Here is an 11,923-nt window from a genome sequence, read left to right as displayed (position 1 = left end):
AAGCCGATATGGTGTTTGTATACAGGCAAGCAGATGAAAATGGTCGAGGGACAGTATGTCTTAGGCCATCCAGATCTGTTGTATACACAGTCCGCTATCTCCCTGCACTTTTGTCAGTCTGAAAGGACTCGTGATCACACAAACGCCCAAAATGGGCTTCAAACGTTGAGTGATGTGTTGGGTGTCTATGAGGGTACTCGTTCTGGTGTAACTGTGCGGCCTCTCGGCCTCCTACATTTGCTTGGCGATGCACAAACACCATGTTGGCTTGTTCCTGACATGAATATCAGACCATTCTGCTGCTTATAGTACGCTGAGACAATTTCACGGCCCCAACACAAGGAACACACGGCACGTGGTCAGACGAAGTGCCAGTCATCAGCGACAGCTATCATGAAAACGACACATTTGCAGACCCCTATTCATGGGGACATTTTTCTTCCATTTCTAGTCAGAAACCGTCCCAGTAGTTTGCCAATTTCATTAACCTGTTCCGTGTAGAGAGTGCTGTGTAAGACCAAAGCTCTTTTAAGTTACTCCGTGTTTCAGAATCGTCCACAATGGAAGCAGTGCAGGAGGTGAGCTTGGGCGCCCTGCTGGACGCTGGGGACGGCGCCGTGGTGACTCTGGTGGCCGGCGACACGCGGCTGGTGGCGCACAGGGCCGTCCTGGCCGCCAGGAGCCCCGTGATTGCCGCCATGTTCCGCCACGGCACGCCGGAGGCCAGCAGCGGCCAGCTCGCAGTCCCTGACGTGGAGGGCCCGGTACTGCAAGAGCTGCTGGGCTACCTCTACACCCTGCAGGCGCCCCAGCTGCCCGGCATGGCCCACCAGCTGCTGGCCGCCGCTGACAGATACGGAGTGTCCGTCCTGAAGGCAGAGTGTGAGCAGCAGGTGGCCGCACAGCTGTCCGTCGAGACTGCGGCGGCCACCGCTGTCCTCGCGATTAGGCACTCTGCTGACAGCCTGAAGCAGGCCGCCGTCGCCTACATTAAGGCCCACTTGGTCAGTGTGATGGCCACGCAGGGCTGGGCAGATGCAATGCATAGCCAGCCTGAAGATTTGATCGATGTGTGTCGGCTGGTATCTGATCCACCTGTGGAAGGCAGGTGAGCACAAGACAAGCCACTCATCTGTATGTATGTGTATATACGAGTTTTAAATGTTTCCTAAAAAGATTGCTTACCTGTGTCTATGATGTTAAATGTATCGTTAGCAATGGCCTTTCTCTGGTACTTTATGCAGCCTTCATTGAATTCTCGTAACATGTTAATCGAAAGTCTACGATGAACTATGTTGATTAGCAGATAACTTAGCTAACACAGGCCTTGGGAGATCCTAATGTTCTGTAACTTCAAAAATTAGTTTTAAATTACTGCCACTCAATTTTTCTGTTATTTGCGTAAGTACAGGAAGATGTAAAGTAGGTTTGTTAGTTAAATGGATACATTCAACGATTTTTTATTGAAATCATTTGAACGAGTTAGTTTACAGGATGTGTATACATGACTAGTGCTAAGAGTAATGAATCCATTACTCCTACTCATGCAGCTACAGTTCAAGAAATATTTTTTGTCTTACATGCTAACAGTTTTGAAGTACAAATTCAACCATGGAATTGAGGGAGCTTGTTTTAGGCCCTATGGTATATACTGTATTATATTTGTCTCAGTATGTGGTAGATATACCATTCTTGCCGTTTTTCTCATTCTGTTCACATATCTACCGATTCATAATTTTGATGCCAACCATACCAAGTACACAATCACTCTTGCAATGTTCTAGATGCTAACATAGTACTGCAAACCTTTGACAGGAGATCATCAATTCCTTGCCTGTACTTTTGAGACAATTCTGATACAGTTCCTCGTATTTCAACCACAACACTGGCAGTAGGCGGGGGTCTGTCATTCCCATTACTATTGATTGGTCTTGTAGGTCAGTTTAAACGTATAAGGATCTGATTACATCATCCATTTGATTGCATGACATATTTCCTGATTGTTTACTAATGCGGTTGCAAAGGACTAGACAATTTAGCATACAGTTTAGATAAACCAAAAACTTTATAACAGGGAAGTAACTACCGCTAGTATTTAATACTTCTTGCACTGACGTGGCTAAATAAGAGAGGAACTCCCTATCTGGCATGTATAACTTCTCATGGGATCGCGATTAATTCCAGTTTCAAACAGAAGTGGACAGTAATATAGATTGTGGTTCCAAAGCATCTCAGCCACCAAGTCCATATACCTTGGGAAAGGACGGAGCACAACCACATCACCCCCACTTGCAGCTGCACCAGCTAATACAGCCAGTTATTCCCAAGTCCTCGCGTCACCATGCTGCTCCCTGGCTCTCAGCAAACAGTGTTTTGTCACCACTCTGGACCTGCCTTCGAAACAATGCTCTCCAGGTGACCTTACCACCCTTAGCCAAACCTGCTCATGGATACTGGAATCTGCAGACATAAATTCAATCTCTAATTACAATATCAATTCTTTGCACAGTTATTTCCTTCTCTCAACAAAATGAGTACAAAATTCTGTAGTCAACGTAAGCCTTTTCATCCAAAGTCCGTGCAATATGTCTGGACTGCACTAAGAAAATAAATGAGAGTCATACATTCATATCGTTTTACTCCAGACACAATGGTAATGTTACACTATAGCCACTGATACAATACATAAACAATTTGCAAACACAGACAGATGTATACATCAGTGACCATCTTTCAGGATTCAGTGTTCAGCCTGTATCTTTTCCTCACTGGCTGAAGTCGCAGCTGTCTTCAACCGCGCTTGTTGTTGTTGTTGTTGTTGTTGTGCTCTTCAGTCCAGAGACTGTTATGATGCAGCTCTCCATGCTACTACATCCTGTGCAAGCTTCTTCATCTACCAGTACCTACTGCAACCAACATCCTTCTGAATCTGTTTAGTGTATTCATCTCGTTGTCTCCATTTACCATTTTTACCCTCTGCGCTGCCCTCCGATACTAAATTTGTGATCCCTTGATGCCTCAGAATATGTCCTACCAACTGATCCCTTCTTCTAGTCAAGTTGTGCCACAAAATTCTCTTCTCCCCAATTTTATTCAATACCTACTCATTAGTAATGTGATCTTCCCATCTAATCTTCAGCATCCTTCTGTAGCACCACATTTCGAAAGCTTCTATTCTCTTTTTGTCTAAAATATTTATCGTCCACGTTTCACTTCCATACATGGCTACACTCCATACGAATACTTTCACAAAAGGCCTCCTGACACTTAAATCTATACTCGATGTTAACAAATTGCCAGTCTAAATTTTATATCCTCTCTACTTCGACCATCGTCAGTTAGTTGGCTACCCAAATAGCAAAACTCATTTACAACTTTAAGTGTCTCAATTCCTAATCTAACTCCCGATTTAATTCGACTACATTCTATTATCCTTGTTTTGCTTATTTTGATGGTCCCCTTACATCCTCGTTTCAAGACACTGTCCATGCCGTTTAGCTGCTCTTCCAGGTCCATTGCTGTCTATGACAGAATTACAATGTCATCAGCGAATCTAAAAGTTTTAATTTCTTCTCCATGGATTTTAGTACCTACTCCGAATTTTTCTTTTGTTTCCTTTACTGCTTTCTCAATATAAAGATTGAATAACATCAGGGATAGGCTACTACCCCGTCTCACTCCCTTCCCAACCCCTGTTTCCCTTTCATCCCCCTCAACTCTTATAACTGGCATCAGGTTTCTGTACAAATTGTAAATAGCCTTTCAATCCCTGTATTTTACGCCTGCCACCTCCAGAATTTGAAAGAGAGTATTCCAGTCAACATTGTCAATAGTTTTCTCTAAGTCTACAAATGCTACAAACATGTGTTTGTCGTTCCTTACTCTATTTTCTAAGACAAGTCATAGGGTCAGTATTGCCTCACGTGTTCCAACATTTCTACGGAATCCAAACCGATCTTCCCCCAGGTCAGCTTCTACCAGTTTTTCCATTCGTTTGTAAAGAATTCGTGTTAGTATTTTGCAGCCGTGGCTTATTAATCTGATAGTTCGGTAATTTTTACATCTGTCAACCCCTCCTTTCTTTGGGATTGGAATTATTATATTCTTCTAAAAGTCTGAGGGTATTTCGCCTGTCTCACACATCTTGCTCACCAGATGATAGAGTTTTGTCAAGGCTGGCTCTCCCAAGGATATCAGTAGTTTAATGGAATGTTGTCTACTCCCGGGGCCTTGTTTCAACTTACGTCTTTCAGTGCTCTGTCACACTCTTCACGCAATATCATATCTCCCATTTCATCATCATCTACATCCTCTTCCATTTCATAAATAGTGTCCTCAAGAACATCGCCCTTGTATAGTCCCTCTATTTATTCCTTCCACCTTTCTGCTTTCCCTTCTTTGCTCAGAACTGGGTTTCCATCTGAGCCCTTGATACTCATGCAAGTAGCTCTCCTTTCTCCAAATGCCTCTTTAATTTTCCTGTAGGCAGTATCTATCTTACCCCTAGTAATATGCACCTCTACATCCTTATATTTGTCCTCTAGCCATCCCTGCTTAGCCATTTTGCACTTCCTGTTGATCTCATTTTTGAGATGTTTATATTCCTTTGTGCCTGCTTCATTTAATGCTTTTTTGTATTTTCTACATTCATCAATTAAATTCAGTATCTGTTCTGTTACACAAGGATTTCTATTAGCGCTCCTTTTTTTTTACCTACTGATCCTCTGCTGCCTACACTATTTCATAACTCAAAGCTACCCATTCTTCTTCTACTGTATTTCTTTCCCCCATTCTTGCCAATCGTTCCCTAATCTCTCCCTGAAGCTCTCTACAATCTCTGGTTCTGTCAGTTTATCCAGGACCCATCTCTTGAAATTCCCACCTTTTTGCAGTTTCTCTAGTTTTAATCTACAGTTCGAAACCAATAGATTGTGGTCAGAGTTCACATCTGCCCCTGGAAATGTCTTACAACTTAAAACCTGGTTCCTAAATCTCTGTCTTACCATTATATAATCCATCTAATACCTGTCAGTATCTCCAGGCTTCTTCCAATGATACAATCTTCTTTTATGATTCTTGAACCTAGAGTTAGCTATGATTAAGTTATGCTCTGTGCAAAATTCTATCAGGTAGCTTCCTATTTCATTCCTTGCCCCCATTCCCTATTCACCTTCTACGTTTCCTTCCTTTTCCTACTATCGAATTCCAGTCACCCATGACTATTAAATTTTCGTCTCCATTCACTATCTGAAATAATTTCTTTTATCTCATCATACATTTCATCAATCTCTTTGTCATCTGCGAAGCTAGTCGGCATATAAACTTGTACTAATCTGGTAGGTGTAGGCTTCGTATTTATCTTGGCCACAATAATGCTTTCACTATGCTGTTTGTAGTAGCTTACCCGTGTTCCTAGTTTATTATTCATTATTAAACCTACTCCTGCATTACCCCTACTTGATTTTGTATTTATTAACCAGTATTCACCTGACCAGAAGTCTTGTTCCTCCTACCACCGATCTTCACTAATTCCCACTATATATAACTTTTACCTATCCATTTCCCTTTTTAAATTTTCAAACATACTTCCCCAATTAAGGGATCTTACATTCCATGCTCCGACCCGTAGAACGCCAGTGTTCGTTCTCCTGATAACAACGCTCCCCTGAGTAGTCCCCACCCGTAGATCTGAATGGGGGCAATTTTACCTCCAGAATATTTTACCCAAGAGGACGCCATCATCAATTAACCATACAGTAAAGCTGCATGCCCTCGGGAAAAATTATGGCTGTAGTTTCCCATTGCTTTCAGCCCTTCACAGTACCACCACAGCAGGGCCATTTTGGTTAGTGTTACAAGGCCAGATCAGTCAATCTTCCAGACTGTTGCTCCTGCAACTACTGAAAAGGCAGCTGCCCCTCATCAGGAACCATACGTTAGACTGGCCTCTCAACAGATACCCCTCTGTTGTGGTTGCACTTAAGGTATGGCTATCTGTATCGTTGAGGCACGTAAGCCTCCCCACCAACGGCCAGGTCTATGGTTCTTGGGGAGGCAACCACTCTTATGTGCTATAATGATTTCATGATACTTTACAGAATTACGCTTGATGCCTTATGGCCTTTTTCTCATCGTTTTCATAATACTGGGTCCTTGATATCCCAGGAAATCACAATCTGATCTAACGTGAATACAATAAATAAAATAATGAAACTAATTTTTAATCCCACTGGAGTGCCAATTGTTAGTCAGTTGTCAACAATATGTGGATGTAGAGTGTGAACCAAAGTTCCAATGACAGGGGTGTTATCTGAAGATTTCGGTACAAGCGACCCTGGTCTCAGGCACAGATTACTGAGTGAAAATGTCATTATGGTTTATAGGGTTTGTTACCAAAATCACCTATTTTTCTGTGAAAATACATAGGTGACAGTGAACAAGCCTGTAATATATGATAACAAGATGTACAACACGAAACACATAGTAATGCAACATCCCTCAGGAAACCCACATATAGTATTAATATAGTGTGTTCAATCTATTCTGTTAGTATGTAGTATAGCAGTTAACATAGAACAGTTGCCCTATAAGGGTTATTCATAGTTCAGGCCACTGTGTTCACGACAGTGTGTCAGCCAACGGTTCATCGACTGTTTTACATGCCAAAAATTTCCAGGAGTTTCCCCACTTGTTCTACTACAGCGACAATTCCAGCAAACTGGTCCGCGTCAGTACCAGCCAAACTCACTTTAACTAGATTCTTTACATTCCCAGAGATGAGAAATGAGCCTGCTGTCATAGCCAGTAATTGAGCTGGCCATCGAGGAGGGCCACCGCCACCAACGCATTGCCGCCCAGACAGTGCTCCAGTGCGGTTCATAACAGTACTTCGGCACCCTGTCACATTTAAACCACGTCAGAAGACGAATTCTAAGCAGAAAAACTTCTAAGGCCTGCGGACGAACAGGCTAAGTGACAATTTTATACATGAATCTGTTCATTGCATCATTTAGTACGAACAGTCGAGTAACAAAGTTTTTGACCATATGAGCCCATACATTCACAGCAGGTGTCTGTTCATAGGATACACCAGTGTTTATGGATTTTCGTCATCTTATACATGGCTATTGTTACTGCTCAACATGCCTACGCTTTTATGCATACTATGAACAAAACTAAACCAGAGAAAGTGCTTCTTTTGCACACTGCTGCAGCAAACAATCTGTAAATGCAAATCGAACTGGGATGTCTGCTGGTTGCAAGAAATCCACATTTTATCGATGCACTGACTAACTGACTTTTGCTCAGAGCTTTCGCAATGCGCTGAGTACACCAATGTCACAAAACACATGTAACGCATTTTCTTCCCTATTTAGCTTTCTATCTTACGCCACAAAGTCATTACCTTCCAATCTAACATAGAAGTATCGTGTCTCTCATATGTCCCTATGGAGAGAAGTAAAAGTGTTGCGATGCAGTTGCTGTCAGTGTGGCAGCAGATCAGTATAGTGGCGCCCTGTCACTCTCGCATCACATTCAGTGAACTCAAACTCAGAAAAAATCTTCATCAGCAAACGTATCCATAGTACTGGTGCATATCACAGGTAAAGCACAACTGGCACTGCTGGAGCCGGCCAGATTGGCCGAACGGTTTTAGGCGCTTCAGTCTGGAACCACGTGACCGCTACGGCCGCAAGTTCAAATCGTGCCTCGGGCATGGATGTGCGTGATGTCCTTAGGTTAGTTAGGTTTAAGTAGTTATAAGTTCTAGGGGACTGATGACCGCAGAAGTTAAGTCCCCTGGTGCTCAGTGCCATTTGAACCATTTTTGACACTGCTGGAAAACCAAACCCTACTCACAACCGAGCAGTACTGAATACAAACTTAGTGATAATGAGGTAAGGAGGTCATAACCACTGTCCACAGCAGGTATCATGAGCGAATGGGAACAGGACATACTCTGCATCATTTCGACACTTTCAGTAATGTGAACTATAGTCAGTGGAATTCAGAAACAAATGTAACTGGGACAAGAAACGAAGTGCAATAACTCTGGAGAGGTGCTGTAGAGCAAATGTACCTTATACCAAAATAGTCAGAAGATATACCAAAACACCCTCTCAAAGTTTATCAGTGGCGTTCTGGTTTACCCTCATGCACTGTGTCTGTTTACTGTGCTCTTCTTTCTCACACGATTTTATCTTTGCAGACAGATGATATTTAGTATTCATATATTCAGTGAGATCGCTCAATTCCAATGTGAACGAAATCTATTAACTGAGGAATTTGTAAACATCTGTAATAATATTTTAATACTAATGAACCAGCTTTCTCCTGTCACAAATACTGTACCCCTTGCTTTTCTAATTTTCGTACCCAACTCAGTTCAAAAGCCACCACTGGCCTATTACCAATCTGTGCTTCTTATGGTGCATTCCCCAACAAATGAGCTGCTGACAGTATTTGATGGTCATAGTGCCACACGAAATACATCTGATTGTTATTGGCATTCTGATTTGTGCATGATTTTTGTTATTATGTACGTACAGCTTGCTCTCCAACAATTTTTGTATCACTCTAGGTACAATATCTATCTTTCATTTGTGCTTTGTTTATACAATCTGTATTTTGATATGCTAAGCTACAAGGAGTTGAAACTCAGGACAACGTGTATATAAACACAATAGTCCAGTAGTAATTGAATATAAATTTTGTTTTGTGTATATTTGAAATACTTTCAATTGCAGTACAGACTCAATCAATTATTAAAATTTTATTTCTCAGCGTACAGTGGAATGGCTACATATTACACTCATCTTTATGTTTCAGGCTAAGAAAAAATATCCTTGAGCTTGGTAACAAGTTATTAGAAGAAACATGGCTGCAAGAACTGACTGCTGATAATGTGAAGATCATTGCAGACAAATCAGCGCATTTTGTCGGAAATGGTGTTGAAACACAAGTATTTGGTACCCAGGATAACAGATCATACGCTAGAAGTAGCAGCAACGTAGAGGAAAAGGAGTTTCAAGACTTTGGCTGCAGTTCACGCAAGCAGAGCTTTTCGTCAGACAAGAAGCTTAACACTGATGGTGTTCTGTCAACAGCACATAGCTGTACATTGTCTGATGAAGTATCTCCCAGCCATAGCAGCTTCAGCACTCATTGTCTGACGATGCCAGGGATTAGTAAAAAGGAAGATCAATGTGGCAAAATCACTGCTAAACTTCGTAGAAGCCAGTCCCATGAAATAATGTGCACTGATGAGAGACCACACAAATTCGATTCTTCTACGAAATCCTTCACTACAACTGATAATTTCAGTCCACAAAGATCTGTCGTTAACGAAAAATATGTAACTCAATCAAATCTTCTCAAAAAAGCAGCTTCAGTATATGATAGTGAGGAAATCAAAAAATGTGAACTTCATGGGAAATCAACTAATCAGTCATGTAATCCGAAAACACACAAATTAACTCAGAGTGACGCGACATCACACAAATGTTATGTCTGTGGAAAATCTTTTAGTAAGTCATCCCATCTCAAAACGCATACAATAGGTCATACTGCCCAGAATCTTCACAAATGTGATGTATGTGGAAAATGCTTTACTAGGTCTCATACTCTGAAAGTCCATTTACAAACACATACCGGATACAGACCACACAAATGTAAAGTTTGTGGAAAATCATTTACTCGCTCTTGTAGTCTTAAAAAGCATAGCTTAATCCATATAGGAAAGAAACCTTACCAATGTGATGTTTGTGGAAAATGTTTCACTCAATCAGCCCATCTCCAATTGCACACATTAAGTCATACTGGCCAGAGACTTTACCTATGTGATGTTTGTGGGAAATCTTATGCTCGGCCTGATGTTTTCAAGACACATTTATTAATACATAGTAAAGAGTGACCACGTAAATGTGATTTCTGTGAAAAATCATTTATTAGGCCTAGTAATGTCAAAAAGTATCATTAGTTCACACTGACGAAAAAAAATCACAAATGTCGTGTTTGTGGGAAAATGCTTTCCTACGTTTGAAAATCTCATAAAACAATTACTGGCACATACCGTACGGCGAAAAGACAAATGTGAAGTTTGTGGAAAATAATTTACTCTCTCTAGTTATCTCAATATGCAATCCTTAATCCATATAGGTAAGAAACCCAACAAATGTGATGTTTGTGGGAAACCTTTTACTCAGTTATCTCATCTCCAATTGCACACTATAATTCATACTTTCCAGAAACCGTACCTATGTGATGTTTGTGGGAAGTCTTTTGCTCGGTCAGATGTTTAAAAAGGGAACTTTAATACATAGCAGAGACAGAGCACACAAAAGTGAAATCTGGGAGATATCATTTACTAAGCTTACTTATCTCAAAAAGCAGGCATTAGTTCATTCTGGCTGAAAACCACACAGATGTCCTATTAGTGGGAAACCCTTTGCTGTGTATGATGCCCTCAAGAAGCACACGTAAATACATAACATCAAGAAGCCATCCAAATGTGGTGTTGTGGGATATCATTTACCATGGCTAGCAGTCTCAGGACTCATGCCCTAATACATATGCATGAGAGATCACATACAAGTGTCATTTGTGGGACATCCTTAATTAAATCTATTGATTTGAAGTAGGGTATCCTTATACATACCAGCAGGAAAGCATCCAAAATCATGGAAACGGGACACGAAAGTGACATAGTTCAAATGGAGACATACCTCACATGAACCTGCCAGTGAGCTTAATTAGGTCAGTAGAAATTGGCAGAGAGAGATTTTATAAATAAGTGTTAGTTGACAGCCATAGCCCATAGATCAGTATTCATTTTAGGGAAATTAACTTAATTTTCTATGTAAACCTTATATCGATACTTGTAATTTTTGTGGCAATGCGATTGTGTACAGTGCAGAACATTCAGGTATCTGGTTGTTTTGAAACAGATTTTATTGACTGTGTTCTAAAACTGACAGATTTGTATGTACTGAACAATGTTCACATTACTGTATTTGTATAATTTTAGGTGTGGTAAATTATATACTTTTCCACTTGTGTGAGCTTCTCTACTGGTTAACTAATTAAATTACATGTGAATTTGGCATTATGTATACAAACTCTCCAATTTACCTATATGCATAAAGTTTTCAATGTCTGATAACTATAGCTGTTTAATATACTCTATTAAAGAACGAAAGTTATTCATTATTCACATTTGTCTTCCATATTTACCAAAGCTGTAGTGGAACAATGTGAAGAAGATCGACAGCGATATAAAAGGAGACCAGATAGAATAAAAGAGCCACATTCTTGTGGCACATGTGGATAATGTATAAAATTTTAGTTTTTGAATTTTTAGGATATGATTATGACATTTTGAGATCAGTGATCTAACCTTATATGTGTTAGTGTTAATGTTTTATGGATTATTTTCACCTTTTACCTTTTGATTTTCATAAATTTGTATCTATAGTTTCACCAGTTTGTTCCTAAAAGCTGCTTTGACAATGAGCCTCGTGGAATTATTGTTACAACAATTTGAGGGATCGCTGTTAGCATTAGTATTAGGGATCCAATGTTGCTGTCAATTTACTTTAAACCATTGAGCTACTGCTCTTTTAAGCATGGTGGTAAGAAGCATAAATAACTATACCCTTTGTATATAAACAAAAGTAGGCATAATTTTGTGCTGGATGCTTTTCATATTATTTGGAAATATTGCTACACTTTAAAACATGAGTTTGTAGTTTTGAATTTCGTGTAGTTTCTCAGTTGTAAAACAATTCTTTTTTGTGTCAAGTGGGAATGACAGATGTCATCAAAACTGGAAAATGGAAACGAAAATGATGCGTTCCTTCTAACGATTTTCTCGTTATCTATGATTATTGCTATTTGTCCATTGTATACATTAATCATTTACAAC

The 11,923-nt window shown here is 40.3% G+C and overlaps 1 protein-coding gene across 1 annotated transcript; it reads left to right on the top strand.

Annotated features, from left to right (window-relative positions):
* Positions 1-560: 560 nt before the first annotated feature.
* LOC126108325 (speckle-type POZ protein-like) lies at positions 561-1,112 on the top strand. The gene has a single exon (XM_049913544.1). It carries the CDS (start codon positions 561-563, stop codon positions 1,110-1,112), a length of 552 nt encoding a protein of 183 aa, XP_049769501.1.
* The last annotated feature ends 10,811 nt before the right edge of the window (positions 1,113-11,923 follow it).

This window comes from Schistocerca cancellata, chromosome 11, assembly GCF_023864275.1.
Source record: "Schistocerca cancellata isolate TAMUIC-IGC-003103 chromosome 11, iqSchCanc2.1, whole genome shotgun sequence".
Classification (NCBI taxonomy): domain Eukaryota; kingdom Metazoa; phylum Arthropoda; class Insecta; order Orthoptera; family Acrididae; genus Schistocerca; species Schistocerca cancellata.
The sequence above is the reverse complement of the archived record's forward strand: the minus strand, read 5'-3'. Positions and strand labels throughout refer to the sequence as shown.

Bases quoted from the DNA above. Each gene is read 5' to 3' on its own strand.
- LOC126108325 (XM_049913544.1), top strand. From the start codon at position 561: ATGGAAGCAGTGCAGGAGGTGAGCTTGGGCGCCCTGCTGGACGCTGGG.